This window comes from Anolis carolinensis, chromosome 6 (genome assembly GCF_035594765.1).
Source record: "Anolis carolinensis isolate JA03-04 chromosome 6, rAnoCar3.1.pri, whole genome shotgun sequence".
NCBI lineage: Eukaryota > Metazoa > Chordata > Lepidosauria > Squamata > Dactyloidae > Anolis > Anolis carolinensis.
Window position 1 is genome coordinate 91,851,634 of NC_085846.1, and position 26,130 is coordinate 91,877,763.

The 26,130-nt window shown below is 38.1% G+C and overlaps 1 protein-coding gene across 4 annotated transcripts in view; it reads right to left on the reverse strand.

The window, feature by feature from the left end:
• The window catches only part of dync1i1 (dynein cytoplasmic 1 intermediate chain 1), a 208,673-nt gene that overhangs the window by 53,647 nt on the left and 128,896 nt on the right, over positions 1-26,130 (reverse strand). For all 4 annotated transcript variants that reach the window (XM_008112554.2, XM_008112553.2, XM_003221989.3 and 1 more), the window contains 4 exons: positions 10,498-10,644; positions 3,431-3,544; positions 2,314-2,447; positions 739-883 (listed from right to left, as the gene is read on the reverse strand). In XM_008112554.2, coding sequence (XP_008110761.1) covers positions 739-883; positions 2,314-2,447; positions 3,431-3,544; positions 10,498-10,644 — 540 coding nt within the window. The remainder of the gene's footprint in view (positions 1-738; positions 884-2,313; positions 2,448-3,430; positions 3,545-10,497; positions 10,645-26,130) is intronic.

Sequence of the window (26,130 nt, forward strand, 5' to 3'; positions counted from 1 at the left end):
TGAATAAATTCCTGTGATACATTCATATTGGAGTTGTTTAAAGTTAGGAATGACTTGAAAACACACAAGAACAACAATAGATAGCCATCATTTGATTTTGAAGAAGACTAGCAGCCAATATTGGGTTCTTTCTCAAAGCTGAAATTCAATAATCAATATTTATCTGTTTCTAATATACATCTTGATATCTGATGCCACCTGACTATTGTGCTGAAGTAGATACTACTGCATGATCATGTCAAACATTTAGCAACCAATATTTGTCTTAATTAGCGAGCCAGCATGCAGTAGCATTATTTAACAAATATAAATTAAAATCTAAATGCAATTGTTGACTTTATTGAGCAATTTTATACAGGAACCTCTCTCTCATCTTGTAAAGATTGTACTGTGGATGCCAGAATTATCCAGGTGTTGTTACACTGGGAAATCTGATGCTTTGTAATCTGCCACTCCAAGGATTTATGTATAAGAGGAACAATTAAGAAGGCTTCCTTCCTCTTTCCCTTTCTCCTCCTTTCCCCTCCTCTTTCCACGAGCAATACTGGAACATGGCCCTTGACACATCACCCTAAAAATACAGTATTGGTGGTGGTCAGTGGAGGTGGTGGTCTGCAATATGTGGCAAGGTAATTACATGGTTAGTTAAGACTCATTTTCTCTTCCACTTTTCCTAGGGTCATTTTCTGCTGGGGGTTGGATAGGACAGGGACGCAAACAAGTGTGCTTTTTTCTTACCTTTGTGGTCCACAACTTGACAGTCCAGTCAAATGATGAAGTGACAAACAGATGGGAGAAGTCAATCGGACCCACTGCCATGTGGCAGTTGATTCCTGTAACAGGACCTTGGTGGCCTTCAAAAACTTCACCAATTCCCGCTTTACTGCAAAAAGAGAAGAAATTCAGGAAAAACTCAACAGCTGAATATCTTGAGATAATGGTCTCACTGTTTCTTTCATGACCAATTCTACGATCTAGCAGCCCATCTTCTATTCCATTTGCTCAGGACCAAAATTAAGAGTTTTCAAGACAGCTTTGAGTACAGAGCTTGAAAAGCTGACTTTGTAGAGATATATTGAAAGGGATAGTAGAGAACTTAGACAGAAATATGAGGAGATTTCACATATGCAGCCAACCTATATAGGTTGGCTAGAGAGTCCATAATTTTTTCAAGTCCCCCCCTCCCCACTTCATCCTCTGCTTTGTCATTCAGCATTTCCACACACTAATATCTAACTGATATACAAAGTTACAACAGAGGCCTCTATGTCATTTCAGACATATGGATAAATACACTATAAGGATAATAAATCATCATTTCTGAACCATTACACATAATGATGCTTATAAATTATTCTACATAACTAAAACATATAAAAGTCACAGTACAGATTCACAGCTGGTGCATAAGGAGTTTCCTTACTACAGGCAACCACAACAAAACTCTTAAAACAGAATCATTTGTACTCATTTAAATGAGCATACGGAAATGATATTGCTTTTAATGAAATCCAAAGTGTATGCTTGCACAGAACATGAAAAAGGAAGGAAGGAAGGAAGGAAAGAAATAAAGTGTATATAACTTTTTATTTCATCAGTTCAGGGTGGAACGAGATCATTGTGATACTAAACAGTTGTCCAAAATGACCATCCCATGTCACTTTATCTGCTATTTTCCATTGTTGTCACATCATTACATTTTGCATTTCCCTCAGTCCATGAGAGCAGCAAATATGGCAAGAAAGATCATTTTCAGCCAACACAAAGCTTGGGTAAGTTACTTTTTGGACTTTAGCTCCCAGAACTCTCCTCCTATTAGCTATGCCGACTTGAAAATTACAGTACAGAAAATTAGGAAACTTTTCCTAATTTCACCCAGTGTCATGCCTGAAATAAAAGTCAGATGCTATGGCAGCTATTCAAAGATATAACATGTTGGGAGATCTTCTACATCATGACTGGCATCCTGCTAGTCAGATTCATGCCATTGCAATTCAAAATTAAATTCATGCCATTGCAATTCAAGGCCATTGTGTAGGTGAGATCTTTTCTGATACAAGGCCCAACATGTCTTTGCAGCACAGCTTAGGTCAGTTTTGGAGGGTAGCACAGAGAGAAGTAGCTAGAGACAAAACTACGTGACACATGTACATCTTGGAGTTTAGTATCTCAACCCATATTATTCATTCATTCAATGTAAATTCGTCCTTTCTTACACCATAGGACCCAAGTTTTCTTTTGCCTTTATGGTGCAATGCAATCATAATAAATCTATCCAATAACATCAGCAAAATGTGTCCCTTCTTAACATACCTTCCATGACGACAAGCTGTGTAAACTGTTCCCTCTTCACTTCCTACAACAAAGTTATTGACATCTCCAGTTGGGAAAGCCATTCCTGTAACCGCCACTGGTTTGGATTTGTTGTACACCAGCTCCATGCTCTCCTAACAAAATAGACGAGAGACATTTTTTTTTTCAATCAATCAGGGCTTATATTGTCTATGAGATATTTAGTTAAGTAATCTCTCCTGGCCTGTCACGTGAAGAAGGCTATCCATTTCAAATATTGCAAAATTACTCATTTTGCATCTGTTGCTTCTGCTTCCAAATTCATAGTTCATCTTCATCTCATTGTTTTGGCACATCTACATGTCCAATATCACAGAGACAAAACGACCCTTTGAACATTAACACTTGGAGCAAGTGGGTGAATAATGAAGCAGGGAGGGGCATTTTGGCTCTTTTTTTGTTTTGTTTTAGAGGAAAGTATTTAATTGGCCAGTTCAAAAAAAGTAGCAAGGCCCTGAATTGTGCCTGAAAGTAAACCAGTAGCCAGTAACTGTTTCAACCAGTGTTTATATCTAGATATCCTAGGATACCCTGAAGCAAATGTATTACCATATCACAATTATGTTATGCTGCATGCATAATAACCATACAATTCTTCCTTGTACCAGCAAAAGCTGGCACTGCACCCAACAACAAGAACAAAGAGGCAAAGGGGAGGAAATACATTTGTCAGAGTTCTAATGTGATTTATCTGCTTAGCTAAATCCTAAATGCAAATGAAAATTGACACCGCCTTTGACTGCCACAGCTCAACAAATAATGTAGAGCAAGTGTGAGATATTTATATACCACAGGCGACTTGTACGATTACCTATGCTTTAAAACAGATTATTTAATATTCACTTGAAACTGACCTGCATATTAACGCAATGCCATAATTACATGATTGGAAGCAGAGGAAATGGGTTTTGGCTCGTAGATGAGCCAATTGCTGGAAGCAAGCTACACTCTTTCAAGTTCATCCACAGGTTTTAGTCTGCATAGGATGTGAGGTTTTAGCTTTTAGAAATGATGTTCCATTAAGCAGCTCTCCATTTTAACCCTGGTGCTTTCTTCTTGTAGATAAAAACAAACCCACCTGTGGAGTTGAGAGCATATCCAGACTCCAGGAGCACATCTTTCCGTCCGTAGAAACAGTAATGAGGTTATGGGCATTCTGTGTTCCAACAACATTTACACAGTAGACAGGGTGCTGAAAACACATAAAATATCACACACACAACAGTCAGAAGATGCCTACTAACATATGGGAGAGTATGTTTCCTAGTGTTGTAGTTGCATTGTTTGTAAGGGACATTAGATCATCACATAATGCCCCAAATTCCTTTTTTTGTCTTTCACATTATGAAGTTCACATGCACATACACGTTTATACCTTCATTTTACACCATTAGAAATTGACCAAAATGATTACTTCAGTGAGATGTTGTAGTAAGTGGAAGAAATTGCTGCTGTGATACATCATCATGCTGCTCCTACTGCTATTTGTTGCTAAAAAAAATTACCTGAACTAAATGGTAACTTTTCAAATAGATCAAAAATACATAGATTTTGTTGAAGAAACAATTTCAGACAAGAGAAGGAAGGAAAGACAACCAACTCTAACACAATGTGAGGCGCTCCAGAAAATATTGTCCAGCAAACTTTAGTTGGGGAAAATGTCAGCAAATCCATAGTCACCTTAATACTAAGACAATGTATTCTCTCATGCCCACTGAGCCTAGCTGAAAGCAAGGCTGTAGCCGGGGGGGGGGGGGGGGGGGGGGAGGGTTGTTAGGGGTTCAACCCCCACCCCTGAAAATGTTCAGTTTTTAAAAAAAAACAAAAAACTGGTTTTCTCATGAATTTTATATGGTTAACCAAATCCCCATGAGTAGCCACTGAAGTGTATCTGTCTTGAGTGTCCACTGAAGTTTATCGATGGAGCCTGATTTCTAAATTATTTTGCATTATGGAACTACTCTTCATGTTTCAACCTCCCCCCCCCCCCCCCATTTTTTTTTCTGGCTATGTCCTGGCTGGAAGTAACTGCCCCACTCTATTGTATTTCCTCCTAAATTTACAATGGACTGTGGGGAAAACTAGTTTTCAGCCTTCCTTGTGTGATTCAGATTTTAGTGAGTCCAACAAGAAATTCTTCATGATTTCAATTGTATTGAAAACTGATTTTAAGTTCTGGGGAGAATAAACATGTTGCCTATTGTATTTAAACTTAGGCTTTTTTTTTTCTTTGTGTCAGAAGCGACTTGAGAAACTGCAAATCACTTTTGGTGTGAGAGAATTGGCTGTTTGCAAGGATATTGCCCAGGGTATGCCCGGATGTTTTGATGTTTTACCATCCTTGTGGGAGGCTTCTCTGATGTCCCCGCATGGAGCTGGACCTGAGAGAGGGAGCTTATTCGTGCTCTCCTCGGGTTGGATTCAAGTCATCCGTCCTACCGGCACAAGGGTTTAATCCACTGCCCCACTGGAGGCTCCAAACTTAGGCTGGCAGGAGAACATCTTCTTTTTCTTTCTTGCTATTAATTCTTATTCTTTAATTGATAAGTGGAAACTGAAGCAAATTTTAACCAAACATTACGAGAAACTTTCTTGCAACAAAAACCATTTAGAAGTGGTACTGATTGCATAAACTATTAGTAAGTTCTCCTTCTCTGGAAAGTGGAAGAAAGAGAATCAAAACTCATTTAACAAAGACTTTACCCTCCTGTTTCCGGTCAGAGAATGTGGATTTTGGGAGAACATAACAATTATGATTGCGGATGCAAATTTAGGAGGGCTGTATATTATGTAAGAAACCATTTGTCCTTCAAATGGGCCAAAATCAAGCTAACTTCAAACCATGACTAATGATTATGGCTTGTTGGGATAAAACATAGTTAAACACACTTAATAGTCTCATCTCTGTACATCCAGCTAATGCTAAAGAGTAGTTTGGTGTTAATTATATCCAAACTTAAAACTCAGGCCCCATCTCTATTGCCATACAATGAAATTTGAAACTGCACTATAAGGTCAATGTAGACGCATATAATGTGCAGTTAAGTATAGATGGGGCCACAGTCTCTCCCATTTATTCTTACTACACCCTTGTGGGGTAGGTTAGGCTGATAAATATTGACTATAAGTCGCACTTTGGCCCAGCTCACCCTCGTTTAAATTTTGTAATGTTTTTATATTATGTTTTTTATCCTACTGTTATTATGTTTTGTTTTATTATGTTATTGTATAAGCATTTTTACTGGATGCTGCTGTGTGTCTTATATGTATTTTATTTTGTTTTATTGTAATTGTTTAGGCTTGGCCCCATGTTAGCTGCCCCAAGTTTCTACAGGGAGATGGAGGCAGGATACAAAAATAAAGTTGTTGTTATTATTATCATCATCATCATCATCATCATCATCATCATCATCATCATTATTATTATTATTATTATTATTACCAAAAGAACTGTAACTAGAGGAAAAACAGTCACATCAAAATAATGTTGGATTTAGAGTCACAGCAGCCTTCCTTATTCTTTTTAAATCCACAACTTTTTAACAACTCGCAAGATTCATGGGTGTATGCAATTTGGTTCTGAGGCTGTTGGCTTCAATCTCTTCTGGTGCCATGGCATTCTGACTGAGCTAGTACTCATTTGCCAGCCAACGCTGACCTTTCATATGTGTTTATATGAAAGAAAAGCAAACCAAGACATCTCATCTCTAAGTTTTCTGGACATTTGCCCTTCTCACTATGGCGCTTGGGCAGGTTGGTAACACAGTCCCCTTGAGCACGGCAACTACAAGAACGAATGGGTGCAAAGTTCAAATAGGTGGGGCACCGTTCAGTAGCATGAAGAACAACTCCCGGCTAGCATTTCTTGTGCTGTGCCTGGCTTTAATCAGAGCTGTCAGCTGTCAATTTCAGAAGCAATAAGTCTCAGTGTAAAATTGAAAAGGATGCTTCAAACAAAGAGTGGGGAGGCAGGGAAGTGGGGAGAACATAGACACCAATGGTACTTTGCACAAAATTTAGCCAAACTCCTTCCTTTCCCAGGAGAAGACGATGCCATCTTGATTTTATTTATTTTGGAAATGAAATCATCATGCTTAGAGGGTTGTGTATGTGTGTGCATTTTTTTAAAAAGTAATTAAAATTTCCTGTTATCCCAAACGGCAGATGTGTGGTGGGTGTGAAAGGAAATTATTGAGTAATGTGTGGTGGGACTCTCTTCCCTTGTGAATCCTGGCACTAGTTTTGAGGGATCAGCTCAGGAAATTTGGAACCTGGTGGTTGGTGGCAACATGGTATGGATTTTCCAGCTGGGGACGGCGGGGAGGGGAGGAATTCTTCTTTTTATATAGACTGTAAAATTAAATTTCGAAATAAAGTGTTGAGTTACTGGCTCGCTTGTTCCAGTGAGCTAGTGAGTAGCACATATTCACACTGCAATAGTTCAACCCATGTTTTGAAAAATGTTCAGGTCATTATGAGTGGCAGTCAAGGAACAGTGGAACTTGGCGAGCTGAATTTTTGGACAATAATTCTAAGAATCCCACAGTTAGCATGGGGATTCTGGAAGCTGTCATCCAGAAAAGGTGTTTTTCCAGTCACTCCATCTGGGAAGCCTAAATACTCTAAAGCAGTGGTTCCCAACCTGTGGGCTGCGGCTCAGTAGTGGGCCGCAAGAATGAAAATCCGGTCTGCAAACCTCCATCCTCTATTTTATTTTATTTATTTTATTTCTGCTCCTTTCCGCAGAGCTAATCGAATTGGTCAACTTTAGCTTTGGTTTGGTTATTTGGCTCAGAAAATTGCATTGGATAGACCACATCAGCTCTAGATTATTAAATGTGGTTTTCTGTGGGCGAGCAGATGGTGACTACTGGGTGGCGTATGTTCTGTATCAGAAACTAGAGCTGATGTGGTCTATCCAGTGCAAATTTCTGAATCAACACCCCAAATAACCGAACCAAATCTAAAGTTGACCAAAAACTAATTCATAATCTTTTGGATACTAATGTTGGAGAGTGGTCTCTGTTCAAATGTGGGCCCTGGTCAAAAAAAGGTTAGGAACCACTGTTCTAAAGGGACTAGATGCTGTCTCATCTTAGCTGCAAATTAGGGTGTGGTTTGGATAGTACTTGGATGGGAGACTGCCAATGACTACTACCTGCGGATGGCTATATTTCAGAAGAAGGAACTGGCAAAACCACTTTTGAGAATTCCTTGCCTAAGAAAACCACATGAAATTCATGAGATTGCTATAAGTCAACAGGTAACTTGAAGAAACATAAACAGAACTTTAGAATGGTTGTAGGCACTGGTCATGAAGATAAAGTTTATTCCTTCAAGCTATTCCAGTTGCTATACAAATCTAATATGGAAGGAAAACCTAAATTTGGATTGATTTCAATACACAGAGGTGCTAGGAGATTTTAACTTTACCTTGCACCTCAATTCCATCTTTTTGAAATCCTGTTACTCCTGTACAGAGCTAAAGGAGAAGAAAAATTCCAGGGAATTTTTTTCCTTCTTTAAAAATGTTGATGGGGGGAATTTACATCTCTATTTTATCTTAAAGTTTGCTACCACTCACCTACAGGGGGTTAAAAAGAAGGGGGAAATCCTCTGGTTTCAAAGATCTGTTTCTTACTATTTAAAACACACTTATGTTCGTGGGAGGTCTTTTAGATTAAAACAGATAGAAGTTTTAAATATTGTCCATCAGAATAATTTGACTCCAGTCCAGATCAAGGCAGAGGCGGTTCAACCACCAGGCCAACTAGGCAGTTCCCTGTGGCGCCATCTTGTTGGGGGCGCCATCGAGGCAACTCCTGTCTCCTGCGGCCTACCTCCGCAAGGTATTGAACTGCTTTTTCTGTTGATTTGTTGTAAAACATGATGTTTTAGTGCTTAATTTGTAAAATCTTAATGTAATTTGATGTTTACTAGGATTTTCCTTAATCCCTCCTTATTACCAAACATTTTCACTTATCCAACACTTTTATTTTTCAGTGATTGGTTTTTTTTGGGGGGACACCAAAATTCTGTTCGCCTACACTTGAAAAATACCTAGGGCCGGCTCTGGATCAAGGGCATGCATACTTTTATCTATATGTTTACTGAAATACCTAGTTTGATTCTAAAACAACTATGTATTTCAAAAAGTAAAGTGAACAAGACACATGCAGTTCTTTTTGTAAGTGAATGTGTATGAACTCATCCAAAAGGAATATGTTCCAGAGCCTCCATTTTTTTTTTTTTTGAAGCGGAATTAAAATACAGTTGTGATATTGACAATTATCATACACTTTCAAAGAACTGGTAAATCAAAACTTTCTGTCAACTGTGAACTAAAATACAAGTCTGTGTAGTAGCATCCATTATTTGAAAGGGAGTATACCCTAAAAGCATCAGATCCCTTGGAAACTAAGCAGGGTCAGCTCTGGTTAGTACTTGTATGGGAGATAGCCAATGACTTTCAGGTGCTATAGACTATTTTAAACAACTGACAAAACGGCTCTAAATATTCCTTGCCTAAGAAAACCCTATGAAATCCATGAGGTCACCATAAATCAATAAGTGACTTCAAGGCTCATAGACACAAATACATTTTTAAAAACATTTCCAAAATTGCACAGGCATGAGAATGAAGGAAATCGTGTCTTATCATCAGAATGGAGGGCAATGAAAATCGCATTCAAAATCTTGAATACTTCTGCCACAACACTACTGCTTGCACTTCTGGTGATACAATCCTACACGTGACTATACAAAAGTAAATCCCACTGATTGCTTTGAGTCTCACTCCCAGGTAACTGAGCACAGAATTTCAGTCTGAGAGGTTCTGAATTTGAGCTAGAAATTTAACAAGTAGATGGGAGCAAACTAAAGGAACAATTTGGCACAACAGCAGTTCAGCATAAAATAAGAACACCGGTATCATGTACAACAAGATGATAGTAGCACTTTCACATCTTTGAAGATGTCTAATCTTTACAAGCCCTTACAGGAATACTCAGTGACTTTAATCAGCTCAAATACTGGATTGGAAGGAAAAGATTTTCTCATTCTCCATGGGAATGTTTTAGATGAGGTTCCAGGTATTTAAGAGGAGGGAATTGCCTACAATTCATCTTGTCTGTCCCACAACTGGAATCTCTGCTTAGAATGTCTTATCCAACTGGGGCCAAAGTATGTAGATCTTAGTTGCTAAGAACTCAAGTAGTAGCTACAATAGATGTAGGATAATAACTAGAGGTTATAACAAGGAATAGCAATATCACATAAGCATAATCTAAAGTTTAGAAAGTCTATTTTATGAACAAGAGCGCCTGAAATTCTCCAACTAATATAGACAATGGACATTCTGGTAGTCCAAAAAAGTAATTTTTCTATGACCTCTTTCCACTACAGGCTATTTCCTTCTTAGTTAAGCCCTGTGTGTAGGTAGGTACAGGTGATCCAGCTGAGGACACTGAGGTCCCAATAAGAATTCTTCCCTCCCATTGTGAAATTTTCCTCTAATTCCAAAATTACTGGTATAGTAGTAGAACCAACTCTCCATATTTGCTGGGGTTAGTGGTGCAGGAACCACGTGAAATTTGAAAAAAAAAACCATGAATAAAAAGCACGCCATTTTTTAAATTGAGAGAAGACCTCCCTAGAAGGTCGCAATTCTATGGTACTATTTTGGAAGATGTTGGCCATAGAATCACACTGGAAGACCTACACATGCCCAGAGAAGTGTTCTTTTTATGAATCTCTAGGTTCTCCAGCATAACTTTATGGTGGACATTGACCACAGAGCCACACTAGAGAACCTAGAGCTGTCTAAAGAGAATTCAACTTGCCAAGTGAGTTTTTATGGCTGAGTAGGGATTTGAACCTTGGTCTCCTGAGTCTTGCTCTAATACCCAAACTACAAACACACACTGTTAAGAAATGAGAAAGTAAGGCACTATTTTTAAAGTAATGGCAACTAGGTATATTATGGGCTTTGGGCAAACACCTGTAATTAATTGTTTTTCAAAAAGTAGTTTGTCCTACCACTTCTTGCATAAAATGGCATGCTCTTATACTAACACAAGTGTATAGCGATTAAGAGTGTTTTTAAAAAAACAACAAAAACAAAGACAATAACTCAATGTTCTTTACCGTGTGTGCAGCTGCAGAAAGTGGTGTACGTTGAACTGGCGTCCTTCTGTGACTACGATTGTCCCACAACACAATTTGACCAGAATATGTTCCTCCAACAACCAGATTTGGATGAAAGCGGGCAAAGCAGACAGACATCACAGACGACTAGAACAAAAGGGGAAAAGGATAGAAGAAAATTGAAAGGGTTTATTTTTAGCTGTTAAGTCACCATCTTTTGTTTCCATTTGAGAAAATAATCATAGAATCATAGAATCATAGAATAGTAGAGTTGGAAGAGACCACATGGGCCATCTAGTCCAACCCCCTGCTAAGAAGCAGGAAATCGCATTCAAAGCACCCCCGACAGATGGCCATCCAGCCTCTGCTTAAAAGCCTCCAAGGAAGGAGCCTCCACCACGGCCCCGGGGAGAGAGTTCCACTGTCGAACAGCCCTCACAGTGAGGAAGTTCTTCCTGATGTTCAAGTGGAATCTCCTTTCCTGTAGTTTGAAGCCATTGTTCCGTGTCCTAGTCTGCAGGGCAGCAGAAAACAAGCTTGCTCCCTCTTCCCTATGACTTCCCTTCACGTATTTGTACATGGTTATCATGTCTCCTCTCAGCCTTCTCTTCTGCAGGCTAAACATGCCCAGCTCTTTAAGCCTCTCCTCATAGGGCTTGTTCTCCAGACCCTTAATCATTTTAGTCGCCCTCCTCTGGACGCTTTCCAGTTTGTGCCTTGTGTGCCTGTTTTTCATTTTAGAAAATTAATGCAGGCCAGATCTGCATTAGTGATGGCACATCCCCTTAACCACAGACACATATGCTCATAACAGATAGTCATCTATGTTATCTTGGCTTCGAAACCTGACCTCGGGACCCACATCTGATGTATACATAGTGAGTGCAAACTGCCTGCCCGTACTGCTTTTCATGTATTGCAATGGCTTCTGCCAGCTATTTCTTGAACGCTTCTGGAGGAGAGTGTAAAATAAAAATTACACTAATGTGAAATTTAGATATGCATTTAGTAGAAGTGTCTTCTTCGGAAATGTCATTCCCTGGGGCATTTTGTGGGGATCTACTTGTTAAATTTCTAGCTCAAATTCAGAACCTCTCAGACTGAAATTCTGTGCTCAGTTACCTGGGAGTGAGACTCAAAGCAATCAGTGGGATTTACTTTTGTATAGTCACGTGTAGGATTGTATCACCAGAAGCGCAAGCAGTAGTGTTGTGGCAGAAGTATTCAAGATTTTGAATGCGATTTTCATTGCCCTCCATTCTGATGATAAGACACGATTTCCTTCATTCTCATGCCTGTGCAATTTTGGAAATGTTTTTAAAAATGTATTTGTGTCTATGAGCCTTGAAGTCACTTATTGATTTATGGTGACCTCATGGATTTCATAGGGTTTTCTTAGGCAAGGAATATTTAGAGCCGTTTTGTCAGTTGTTTAAAATAGTCTATAGCACCTGAAAGTCATTGGCTATCTCCCATACAAGTACTAACCAGAGCTGACCCTGCTTAGTTTCCAAGGGATCTGATGCTTTTAGGGTATACTCCCTTTCAAATAATGGATGCTACTACACAGACTTGTATTTTAGTTCACAGTTGACAGAAAGTTTTGATTTACCAGTTCTTTGAAAGTGTATGATAATTGTCAATATCACAACTGTATTTTAATTCCGCTTCAAAAGAAAAAAAAATGGAGGCTCTGGAACATATTCCTTTTGGATGAGTTCATACACATTGTACAACCTTGAGATGCCTGTATTATGAGTAGTATGGTGTTAGTTGCTTATGTATTTCTGTTATATTCAGTTGTCTGCTGTTTCTTTTGTCAGTGGCTGGAAATATTTCATATTCCAAGTGCCCACAAATATGATCTGATTTCATTCCCCTTTGATGCCTCATTCTTTCAAAGCCGAAAACCTTTAGAAATATAAGTTTGCTCACCCATACATATTGACTAACTGATGTAACAGATACAAAGCCTGTCTTTTCACCATATCAAGGTCTTCAAGGTAGCTTACAAACTTGATGTGTCTTTTGGTTTTTAATTATTGTTTATTGGAAAGTTTTCAGAATTTTCCAATAGACGAACCCTTTTCCTGTCTTGGGTATACAATTTGTAATGTAGAATTATAACAATACATTTCCACCCAACATTTCTTATTCATATATATGAGTATCTGTGTTTTAAAAAAATATATTCTGAACAGTTTACATTCTTAGCAGGAGGAGGTTTCCACCTACAGATCTTCTACTCTTTAACAGCAAAATATCCTACATCTGATTTCTGTTTTCTCTGGGCTCAAGTATAAGCTATTTTACAGATGAAGTCAGCAACTGTGTGTATTTCCTCTTTATTCCTAGACACTTTGGAAGTGTCCGACATATGATCCAATACAATAGCCAGCATAGAGATCTTGTTTGCTGTGTCCTAATCTTGTTGTGTATCAAATAATAATAATAATTTTATTTATAACCCGCGCTCTCTCCCCGAAGGAACTCAGGGCAGTAGGCACTAATCACACAATCCTGGATCCATGCCAACTGCACCTACAAAGTTGTGACAAAAATTGCATAACAAGTACATCCACCTCATAATAGTATTATTGAAAAATTGACCCCTTCCTTTAATAATAACAATTATAAATTTATAACATATTTTTACTGATGTTAGCTGGGTCTCAGGCCCCAGCCCAGGCCCATACATTCCAGGGAGGATTAATCTAATCATTTACCAAGCCTAAGAGACAACATGAAAAACTGGTCTGGCAGGAAACCCTTCAGGCTAGAGACAATGCCCATCCAAAGAAGACAATGGCCCCACATCTCTTATATAAGTTTGCTGTGACAGCACATTTTAAGGCTTCTTCTGTGTCTTGAATCAGGTTTATGCTCTATTAATAAACGGGGGGAGGGGGGGAGAAGACTCATACATACGCATACACACACAGAGGGTTGCAACTATAGACATATTCCCAGTCACCCAAAGAAACTTGATATAAAGATATGAGTTTGTGAAACTGTGTTTGGGGGGGGGGGAGTTGAACATCTAGAAAGCTAGCCTGATATCCAGCTGAGAGAGAATCCCCTCAGGGAAGCAAAGCCGCTTTAGAGATGTAATTAAGCTCAGGTTCCAAGAAAGTAATCCAGATGTTTCAGAAGTATCAGCTAGGAGATGTGCCTCCATGAAATTTGTACTGTGTTATATTCCTATTCAGTGTGTATATTTGCATAAGCTTTGTCTTTTGTCTCTGAAGCTGGCTCCTACTGTAAACCCATAATCTCATTATGGACTGTTTCAGACCATTTCCCAAGTCTTGCCCCTTTTATCCTGGGAGAATCTTCCAAATGGCTCCAACCTAAAATGGAAAAAATAGCAAATCTATGCAATTCTGACACCACAGCAAGTCCCCAGCCAATGACAGCTCAGATCCTAGCTCGATCATGTCTGAACCAATCAAAGGAGGAAGTGAGTCTTCTGAATGGCTGCCAAGGAGGAATGAAATGCTTTGCACTGAATTATATGTTATGTCAGTTCTTTGGAGCGATTACACTGTTCTGACATCCATCTGGTCAGATGAATAAAACTTCTATTACTGCCTTCAAACCTGGGTACATTTTTCCTGGCTGTCAAAGTAGTATGGTGTGCTAGGTGATGAACCTACACTAACCCCTTATGGTAACAATAGCACAAGGCATAGGGAGGAAGGGTACAACAAAGTCTGGAGAGAACTGTAACCCTAATTCAGGATCTTGTTTTCCTGAGCAATGGGAAGTTCAGGCACATTTTTACTTGGTTTTCTTTCAGAAGCAAAGATACAAAAGCAAAAACAAGGGATGATGGGGCAAATGCACATCTGGATTGCATTCTTTTTTTTCTGCCCCTGAACTGGAGGGATGCGTCTGCCTAAAGCTTCACATCAATGTCTCTTTGGAATGATTTAGATCAGTGGTTCTCAACCTGTGGTCCCCAGATGTTTTTGGCCTTCAACTCCCAAAAATTCTATCAGCTGTTAAACTGGCTGGGATTTCTGGAAGTTGTAGACCAAAAACATCTGGGGATACCAGGTTGAGAACCACTGATTTGTATTCTACATCACTTCAATGAACATTTATACGCAACTATATCATGCACAAAGGTTTCCATACCTGAATTACCAGGCCACATTCATTTTAACATTCAGCGTGATCTACCCATATCTTGGACAGAGAATGCAGGAAGGATATGCAAAATAAGCATGTGCTCTCTAACATTAGAAGAGCAGCTTCATTCTAATATGGCAATGGCTGCAATGAGGGTCTTGAATATAAAATAACTCTTGAGCTATTAATATAGCACTAGTAGTACTAATTCAGGATGAAGGCAATCTGATTGGGTTTTATTCCTCTGCAAAAGTCAATATATATTCTTGGCTGTTAAAACATTAATACTACAGTATGTCCCCATATCCACAGGACCAGTATCTGTAATGTTTTCTACCATGTCTAAAAAAATATATCCATTTTGGGCATTTTCTACATTTTCCAGCATGACTCTATGGCATTCTTGAGCCAAATTATTTTCATTTTAATAGGGTTTGCTATTTTCCATTGTTTTGCATATCCACATAAAATCTGAGAACATATCCCCTGCAGATACGGAGTAGTGCTGTATGTTAATATTAAGGAAAACTTTTCCATGTACAGTAAATAAAAAGTTTTTTACTTTTAGACATTCTAAAGTCTATCCAATAGCTTCCAGTTAATTACCATTGATAAAACAGAATGCTAGACTAGAAGACTGACTTTTAGTCCAGTCCAGCAAGACTTGTGATGTGTCCATTTTTTCTTCCTGTCTATGTTTTACTGTATATAATACATACAGCTCTGGAAAAAAATTCAATTTGTGCCTTGTGTGCCTGTTTTTCATTTTAGAAAATTAATGCAGGCCAGATCTGCATTAGTGATGGCACATCCCCTTAACCACAGACACATATGCTCATAACAGATAGTCATCTATGTTATCTTGGCTTCGAAACCTGACCTCGGGACCCACATCTGATGTATACATAGTGAGTGCAAACTGCCTGCCCGTACTGCTTTTCATGTATTGCAATGGCTTCTGCCAGCTATTTCTTGAACGCTTCTGGAGGAGAGTGTAAAATAAAAATTACACTAATGTGAAATTTAGATATGCATTTAGTAGAAGTGTCTTCTTCGGAAATGTCATTCCCTGGGGCATTTTGTGGGGAATGAAATCAGATCATATTTGTGGGCACTTGGAATATGAAATATTTCCAGCCACTGACAAAAGAAACAGCAGACAACTGAATATAACAGAAATACATAAGCAACTAACACCATACTACTCATAATACAGGCATCTCAAGGTTGTACTCCAAACATCATCATGAAGTATCCGAAAGTGATTAAAGGATTCTAGAAAGGGTTGTGTTACTTCCATTCTTTTTGGACTCATTTCAGTCATCTGAGACCCCTTCCACATACCTGGAAAAAATCCCACATTTTCTGCTCTGAACTGGAAAATATGGCAGTGTGGACTCAGATAACCCTGTTCAAAGCAGATATTGTGAGATTTTCTGCCTTAATATTCTGGCATATATGGCTGTGTGGAAGGGCTCTGTGACAGTCCTTGAAGAACCAAACTCTAGAATCCAAATAGATTTTCTGCATACTGAAATATTAACTTGACAAGAGTTAAGAATACAATCCAAATTCCCCCAGCATTTCGCAGATGAAAACTTGGATAAAAGACATCAGCTGTGATGAAGATGGGAAAAGGTCTTAATGAGGAAGAAACACAATCTTGGAGAAGTTGCAGCAGTTTGCTTCTGCCTTAACTTCCTCTACCATCCCCTCTACTGAAATAACCGAGTCCAAACTTTTGTATCTTCAATTTAGTTTGCAGAAGCTGATGTAAAGTAAGGACAAACCAGAAAAGTGAGAGGAGGAAAAATTGGAATGTTTTAAAAGCAGCTGAAAAAGAAGAATGACAGGATTGATTGGGACTGTTTCTGACAAATTATGACAGCTTGAATGTATGAGATATGGAAGCCAAATGCACTTTTGGTCTTAAAAAGAGGCTCATTTTCTCTGCATCATTGACAAATGAACAAAAATATTATCCTTCCCAGAAAAAACAAAGAGGTAGGAGCACTGTACCTCAGCTGCAGTATATAAAAAGTATTTGTCCTTTTAGCTCATACAGGCAGTCCTCAAGTTGCAAAAAGATAGCTTGGATAGACTTGCTCCGTAGGCTTGCTTGTAGAATTTTTATGTTACTCAGAACATCTTTTAAGTTAACTCCAGTCAAAAATATATTTTCTTTAGCTTTGGATATGATAGGGAAGGGTTAACATCCCTGTGGTATCAGGTCGACTGTCTGTAACCACGTTCAGACAATTTCGCCTCACTTTCCGTCTTGTGCTATTTAGATTTTGAAAAATTCGCCTTGTTGTGGAAATAAAGATTGGCGCTAAAGCTTCAGTGAGGACACCTTTTCCCCATGATGACTCTTCCAGGAGGAAATTTCCCTTCCTAGGGGCAGATTTCTCTCACTTCCCATTGTCCCACTCCTGTTCTTAACTGTGAGTCATTTGTAAGTCAGATGCTTGTAACTTCAGAGGGCGGCCTGTATAGTAGGCTATAATAGAGCTTTCTAACCTGAAAAGAAATCAATAAAAACATGGGGTAGCATTTCACACCAGCTGATAACTAACTATACATATTTCCTATTTACACTGCAGAATTATAGTGTTATTGCTCCACTTTAGGAGCCCCTGATGGCACAGCAGGTTAAACCACTGAGCTGCTGAACTTGCTAACCGAAAGGTTGGCGGTTCAAATCCAGGAAGCAGGGTGAGCTCCCGCTGTTACCCTGTTTCCCCGAAAATAAGACATCCTCTGAAAATAAGACCTAGTAGAGGTTTTGCTGAATTGCTAAATATAAGGCCTCCCCCAAAAGACCCAGCAAAGTTTTTGTTTAGAAGCATGCCTGCAAGACAGAACACCAGAGCATGCAGAATTGGTTAATGTACATACCATAGATTATAGTATATGTTTTTAATTTGTTTTTAATTCGATGTTTTAATTCTGTGTTGTGTTTTTTTGCCTATTGTGTATATTTTATTATTGGTTTCTGTTGCTGTCCTTTGATGTTTCATATTTTATCATTGCTTGTATTTTGATTTTGCTGTAAGCCGCCCCGAGTCCCCTTCGGGGGAGATGGAGGCGGGATATAAATAAACTTATTATTATTATTATTATTATTATTATTATTATTATTATTATTATTATTATATGGAAATAATGGTTGTAACAAGAAATTCTTGATAGGATTCAGAGTTTGTCTGGTTATACTGGTTTGGGATGACAACTATTGTACAGTATATAATAAATGTTCTTTTTTTTTGGTTCAACATTAAATGTGAATTCTTCTTCATGGGAAAATAAGACATCCCCTGAAAATAAGACCTAGCGCATCTTTGGGAGCAAAAATTAATATAAGACAGTCTTATTTTGGGGAGGAAACGGTAGCCCCAGCTTCTGCCAACCTAGCAGTTCGAAAACATGCAAACATAAGTAGATCAATAGGTACTGCTCTGGCGGGAAGGTAACGGATATTTAATTAAGTATATTAATTAATTTAATTAAGTAACCTTGCTTTGCCCAACCCCTCCAAACATGATGGAAACTTCATTCATCTGTGTTCTTATCACAGCAAAGTTTACCTCCCTCTCTCCAAGTCGTGGATGCCTGATAAAGTAAGGGTTGGGAGCCAAGATTGTGGCAATAATATCAGAATTGTGACTAAGTAAGTAGCAAGTGTGGATACAGAACAGTTACAAATGGATAAACATAGGTAAATGTTCCATGTTCATGATCGTGATTTAATCATGACTGTGAAAGTATCATAAGTCCTCAAAGCTTCTCTATCAGCAATAGCTGCATGGGGAGGAGAAGGTCCAGTCTGCCATGATTGGATCCTAAATGAATGACATTTGCATCATATTTGGGAAAGGTCTGGCTGGGAGAGGTTATTTAAGTATACTACATGATATATCTGACATACTGTATTTCTTCAATCCTAAGACTCACTCCCCCCACCCCCCACCCCCATATAAACAGCTGTAAAAATGGAGTATATCTTAGAAATGTGGGTGCATCATACTATTTTGCTGTTGTTGGTGCTGAAATTAACATGCATCTAACAATCAATGGTATCTTAGAATAGAAGAAAAACAGTAGAATACCAGCCACAATTGACCTTAAAAAAAGTATCCCTCCCTCCTTTCAAGTATCTTCCTGACCATGGTGGGAAGGAACTAAGGCTTTCGTTGTACTACGTAGACCTTTTATTTGACTCAACCTGTCAATTCTTATATTTTTATGTTGGTTCATATATATACACACACACACACACACACACACACACACACATATACATACATAAATTTGAATACATACTTCAATAACCCTTGAATACATATTTCAAATCCTGTAGAATGAAAGTAAAAATTATATAGAAGGCAATTTTCAATTGCTTCGGAATTATACCTACTATCATTGTATAATAGCATTGCTATCCTTTGCAGAATAAAGACATTTTATTAAATGGTTTATGATCAGGAACTAATGTACCAAATATGTTAAAGAGAATGGTATCAAATACTTATCTCAATAACACACGGCCTCCCTGCAATTATGTCTGTTCAAAAGTGATAATTCTTCCAGATGTGGATAGCTTCTAAAGCTTGATATTTTGTTTTATATACTACCCAAGAAGTATTGAAGGATATTGGAAAGATTTTGAAGCTGGAAATTATTTGTGGTATCAAGAGAGTGGGGAAAGGGGGAGAGAAATCAGCTTTTACTAAAAATAAAAACAGTTGATAGCCTCTGCATAGATTATAGTTTTTTTTAAAAGACCCAAACACTTCAAACCAAATGTCAAAATCCCATTTAATTAAAAAAAGGAAGTTTATATTTCCATATGGCATGTGTTGACATCTATCCCTTTGATTTACAAGAACATGGACTGGAGGGAGCAGATTGCTTTATTCAAGAGAAATAATATAGGAAAGAAGGGTGATTTGACAGGAAAGAGTGTAGGCTGCCTTAACTTCAGTGCTTGTTAAAACATGAAGGATTAATGGCAGAAAGAGAGGGAAGAATTGTGAATGTCTCCAGTTGAGGATCTTCAAAAATGTTTGGGGTTTCTAAGAATGTCTCAGGCAACCACATGAAAAGAGATTCAGCCACACGGCTCTCTAAATCCAAAACTAGTACTGCTCTACTTACACCATCAAGCCAACTGACTTGAAATAGAGCCACAAATTGAATTTATTTTTATTGAAAAAGTACTGAGTCCTTGAAAGGAAGAGAATGGTGTGTTAGGAAATCCAGAAACTTCAGGATAAAGTTTATAATGCAAGTACTTAGCAGTATGCAGTACACCATTCCTATCTAATGGATGTCTGCTCTGGGGAAAGTCAAATCCCAGTGACTGCATGCAAGGCTTCTTAAACATTTTCCACGCTTTCCAGATCCCTTTCTGCCAGATAAACTTTTATGTGACCCCCAGATATCTAGGTATATAAAATAGGTATAAAAATCAAACATTTACTGATCATAAATCAGCATTTGCAAGGCTTGCTAAACAGGCTGATTTCCCTTTTTGTGGAGTACAGCTGAAGCATTTTCTGTAGTTCACTGCAAACACTTCTTGTTGTTGCTAACAGATTTTTGCAAATGGGTGACATTCAGAAAACTTTTACTGTTACTAAATTTTTCATGACTCCAGCAACAAACAAAAGGGACCACATTTGGAGTCAGAACCCAGTTTAAGAAGCAATGATCTAAGGAACAGCTATTTTCTTTTTGTGCAGACTGTTCAACATAGAGGTTCTCCAGAATATACTCATGTGTAAGTCTAGAAATGTTAGTTCAAAAAATTGCCACCAAAAAACTGCATTGACATATTAATGGGTCAGTGTGAATACGGTACCTTGACTGTTGTAAAAAAAAAAAAGAGGAACAATTTCTGCTGTGAATAGAGTGTCAAAAGAAACACTTGGTTCATCCTTGGATAACCCAAAAGAAGCACTGACCCACTTTAAGTTATCTACTGTGGCCCTGTTCCTGAACTTTTTAAATGCCTCGGTGGGAAAATGACGGTGGCAACCATGGGTGGCTGGTCCCCTAAGGCAGTGCTCTCTCCATGGAATGGCCTTTGACTTGTTCATGGGACGTATCAATATCCATAATTTTGGCCTCAAACACTGCCTTCAACTTATACATCAGATCAACTCATACATCACTATATACGGTAAATCCTAGGCAACTGGAAGGTCCAATTTTGCAGACCAGTCATCTGCTAAAAGTATCTGTGCTTTGAACTTTACTTTAAGATTATAAATCCTTACAAAGAATAAAACTGACATCTCAAAGGAGCCCTGACACATCTAAAAGTCACATATATGAACAGAATGTGTAGAAAATTAAAAAAAATCCTCTCCTTCTGTTCTTTCTGGGTCTGTTCTATGGACTAACTGTTAATCTACCAAATATCTCCAACAAGTAACTTTCTTTCATAGAAACCATTTAAAAAACTGGAAAACATCAACACTGATCCTTCGAAACCACAGTTCATGTACAGCAAGTCATGCTTTTTACGCTACTGAATTTGCAGCCTGTTCATTGATTTTTAAAAAGTAAATAAACATAATATTATTTTCCCCTTGACGAGTAATACAACTCCACAATTCTCCCTTTTCATTTTTGTCAAAAAATATTTGATTGAACCAAACATCTGATGTTAAAAGGTTTAAGTACAACACAGGTAGCTACAAAGGGACCTCTTTAGCCTGTTAATGAACTCCATTCTATCCTGGTGAGACCACCCTCTTTTTAAGTAAGTGGTAACTCAATCCCTGTGTTAACCGGGTTGTGTTTGGGCTCCCTTCAAGTGAAGGAACTCGGTGTGATAAGTCATAACTAATTGTCGGCAATGTTCCACAAAGTGTTCATAACTAAGCTCAAACAAAAGGCTCTTACGTTTGGTTTTACACTTTCTCTCCAAACATGTCCATTCTCTATTTCTCACAGAACTTTTTTAAAAATAAATAATAAAAACTTTTAGGAAAGTTTTAAAAAACAAAAAACATGAAAGCCTTCTGTTAATGTCTGCTAACCTCTGAATAAGATGAGTGTGAGTTCTTTAGTTTAAAGTAACTTTTCCAGCATGATATAAGAAATATGCAGATGCACAGTACAAATACTGAAGAGAATTATTTGTTAGAAGTCACAGAAATATTAAACCTTGTACTCTAATAAATAAAGAGGAATTAATTGGTACCTATAGCTGAGTAAGCATTCATGTTTTCTTAAAATCACATTATTCATATCTGATAGGCTAGCTGCATACTATCAAAAAGAATAGTCCCTATTAATCTTCTGTCATCCTAAAAATGAGTTGAAGGCAAACAAGAAAGGAGTTGAAGGCACACAAGAGCAACAATAATGCAGCTGCCTGACCTGTTACGCTTAACAACCTTGTTACATGGCAGCAAAAAAGACGGCAGAAACTTTGGCGGGTTTGAGCTTAACAGGAACTGGAAGTCTGGCCAAGCACAATGCCCTAATCACTGGGGTATTGTGTGGTTTCTGAGCTATATAGTGTGTTCTAACATTTTCTCCTGACATTTCACACGTATCTGTGGCTGGCATCTTCAGAGGATCTGATGGTGGTAATGCAAGTAGAGTATATATACCTGTGGCATATTTGTGGTATATATACTTCACTTGCTTTACCACAATCAGATCCTCTGAAGATGCCAGCCACAGATGCAGCAAAACGTCAGGAGAAAAGGCTGCTAGGTCACTGCCTGAAAACCACACAACAGCCCATAAAGGACCTTGTTGGTGCTTCTTCCCACTAAGTTTATTTAGATTATTTACATGCCATCTAAAAAGACTCCCAGGGTGTCTTACACTCAGCCTCTATTGCAGTCTAAAAAAGGTAAAGGTAAAGGTTTCCCCTGACGTTAAGTCCAGTTGTGTCTGACTCTGGGGGTTGGTGCTCATCTCCATTTCTAAGCAGAAGAGCCGGCGTTGTCCATAGACACCTCCAAGGTCATGTGGCTGGCATGACTGCATGGAACGCCGTTACCTTCCCATTGGAGTGGTACCTATTGATCTACTCACATTTGCATGTTTTCAAACTGCTAGGTTGGCAGAAGCTGGAGCTTAACAGCGGGCACTCACTCCGCTCCCCGGATTTGAACCTGGGACCTTTCGGTCTGCAAGTTCAGCAGCTCAGTGCTTTAACACACTGAGCCACCGGAGGCTCCATTGCAGTCTAAGCTGATAAAATAAAACAGTATTTATTTAGTGTATGTTTAGACTACCAGGTATGCTGCATGGCATAGAGAGCACTATAAAATTATAAAATACAGATCTTATCTGTTTTGCATATTCCCATGTGGAAAGGATGGACAAATTATTTTATTTCGTTTTATCAAAGTTTAAAGTACACAAAGTCATGATTTTTACAGTTTTAACTCTGCAATTTGTGTTTAGATTTTTAAAACATGTTTTTGTATTCTGATGTCTCAGCATAACACAGTCTTTGAAACCTGTTGCTCTGGTTTTCTTTGGGGAGTAAACTGGACAAACTACAGAACCAATGAGTTAACAAATTATGTACAATCGCGGTTGTCATCTGAATCCTCATCCGCACAGAGTTTGGTTGAACCTTAAGACCTCATAAGCGATTTGGGCAATTTGAGCAAGTAGCCCAGAGGAAATCTAAGGCTAGATAAGCACATGTTTACATTTCTTGCTTTACCCTAATTGTTTCTAAGCAATTGACATTTGGTGCTCTTCAATCTGTGTCACTTGGGCACACTTCTATCAGTTCACTGTCAAAATAATTACAGTAATCTCTTCTTATCTTTTGATTTAATTATAGCTTCTGGGGAAGACTGACAGACTATTATATTTGCCCAAAGCCATCCCCTCCACTAATGTATCACTTACAAGTCGTGTCAGCGGGTAATTAGAAATAATCTAAAATTAATTGAACATTGCACTGAACTATCTTGATATTTGGGGAGATAAGCAGAAGTATAGTAGAAAACGCATTTTCAGAGACCACACTATTTGAAGAACAGCAATGAAACAGTGTCGTTGTAAAGAAAATGACAATAATCTCTACTCTCAAAGCCCCTAAACAACCCAGTCCTAGAAAGTTATCATAGGGGAGAAAACAGTAGAACGTTACTAGATATTCAGTAACTCTGGTATGGTGGTCTCAACCAGATTGGAGCTACTTTGAAAAAAAAGCTTGGAGGAAAAAAGATGAAAGAATGAAGGAAAAAGTAAACACAGAATATTATAAATGAAACCATATGTACCCTCCCACACACTGAAATCCAGTAATGATGACTTATTTTGAGAGCCTACAACTACTGCAAAATGAACAGCAACAGCTATGAGGAATTTCTTCAGTTTAGCCATAAGACTGAAGAACCAAGTTCTACACAAGGACCTGTTCAAGGAATCAGGCCCATTTAAGTGGATCCTGAAAACTTTATAAAACCTTCTTAAAAATCATGATGGCTTGCAGTTATTGAATAAATATTTGCTACTGGCTCTTAAAAATTATTCATCTTTTGAATGTATATTTAATTACTTTATTAATATAATCATTTTAGGACATTTTGGGTATGGGGAAAATCAAACAGGGGATGGAGAACATAGCAGAAGAACAAGAGAGAGGTAAATTAAACAAATTTATATCTATTTATGACCTGGTTGTCAGATTTTATTCTGAACACATGTACCGTCCATAGGGCAATAAGACTTCCAGACTTTGTGTGAATATGCAAGGTTTTTTTTACAAACATATACATAGAAATACTCCAAGGACTTTGTAGCTGCCAATTACATTTAACAAGATGGACTCTCTTGTGTAAGATTTTCAATATCATATTTCAATTGCCTCCTATAAGGATGATAAAAATATTTTAAAGCAATTTTACAACATCATAACTAAACTGTGTAATAATACATACCTAAAAAAAATGTACATGGTTAGTGGCCAGGCCACTGGATTTGGGGTGAGCCCATGACCAGGATCTGGATTTTGATCTAAAACTAGAATGCAATCTTGACTGAGATTTGGATCCAGGTGGTTCATATGTTGGGCTTGACTTATATTGTGTTCTAGAAACCATTTTAGAAGTGAATCATCTTGAAATGAAGGACGTTCGGCCCAAGTATATCATAGAAGGGTGTTGGAGAACCTAGAAAATTCCCAAGGAGATCATATTTTGTCAGAAGTGGACAAATGAAACTACTCGTAGGAGTCTTATAGATATGGGGATTTTTTTTAGCAGTTTAGCAGTTTTGACAGGTCATGGTGTTTCTGACCCTGTTTCCTTCTTTGGAGGGGAGAAACTGATACTCACAAATTGGCTGCCTTGTATAAATAAGGGAACAAGATACAAGAGGATCTTTAGATACCCTCAAATAATAACTTAAGTAAGAAAATCTTATTTGTAACTCGTCCCACATAATGACTTTGTATGTATTTTTCTTTTTAAAAAACAGTACTATGATCTGGTCAGAGTAAAAAGTGACTTGTTTCAGGCAAAGATGCTGCCTGTAATTTATTTCCAAGGTTTGCTTTTTGCATCTGAATAGCAAACTTGTACCAAAAACCCTGTTCCCCTAACTTTGGCTAGAAAGAGAAATATTTGAATAAAGTAACTTGTACATAAAACAGAAACAAAAAAAGTCATAATCTCTTGTCCTATAGTTGAATTAATAAATTTGGGGTGCTTTACCATTGGGGATCAGGCTCTGCTTGGTATATCCACCCTCGGTTTTTCAAAACAAGAGGTGGTCTTCCAGAAAAGTAACTACGTTGTTTTGTTTCAGTATTCTTGACACACATAGCCATGTACTGGAGCAGAAAATTCACCTCCAAGCAACAATGGAGTTGCCCAAGTGATGTAAGGAGAATCACCATGAGGCATGTAAATATGGAGAGAGTAGAAAAAATTATGGCATTGCCCCACCAAATAAGAATTCTATCCTCCCATGAAATTTTCTTCCATTTCCTTAATTTCTAAATTCACCCACTTATTTATAGGGTCATGTTGAATTAACTGGGTGAGACTGAAAGGTCAAAAATTAATCTGGACCTCTGAAATCACCAAGCTGCCACTTACATTAGATCAACGGGTGCATCTACACTGGAAAATGAATACTGTTTGACACCACTTTTACTGTTCTGGCTCAATCCTGTGGAATACTGGGATTTCTAGTTTGATGAGGTACCAGCATTCTTTGAAAGAAAAGGCTAAGTAAAGAAGATACAAATCAACATCCTCTATTATTCCATGGCATTGAGCCAGGGCAGTTAAAGCAGTGTAAAACTGCATTCATTCTATAGTGTAAATGCATCCTCTATCAGCCAATTTTGTAAATCAAGGTTATATTTTTATTGTCAATATATATTTTAAAATAATGGACTGCCAATTGGTTGAATGGCTGGTTTGAAGATGTCTCTTATGTCAAAACTATTTTCCCTTTTCCACAGACTTCCTATTTCTCCTTCTCAGCAAAAGTTTTCCA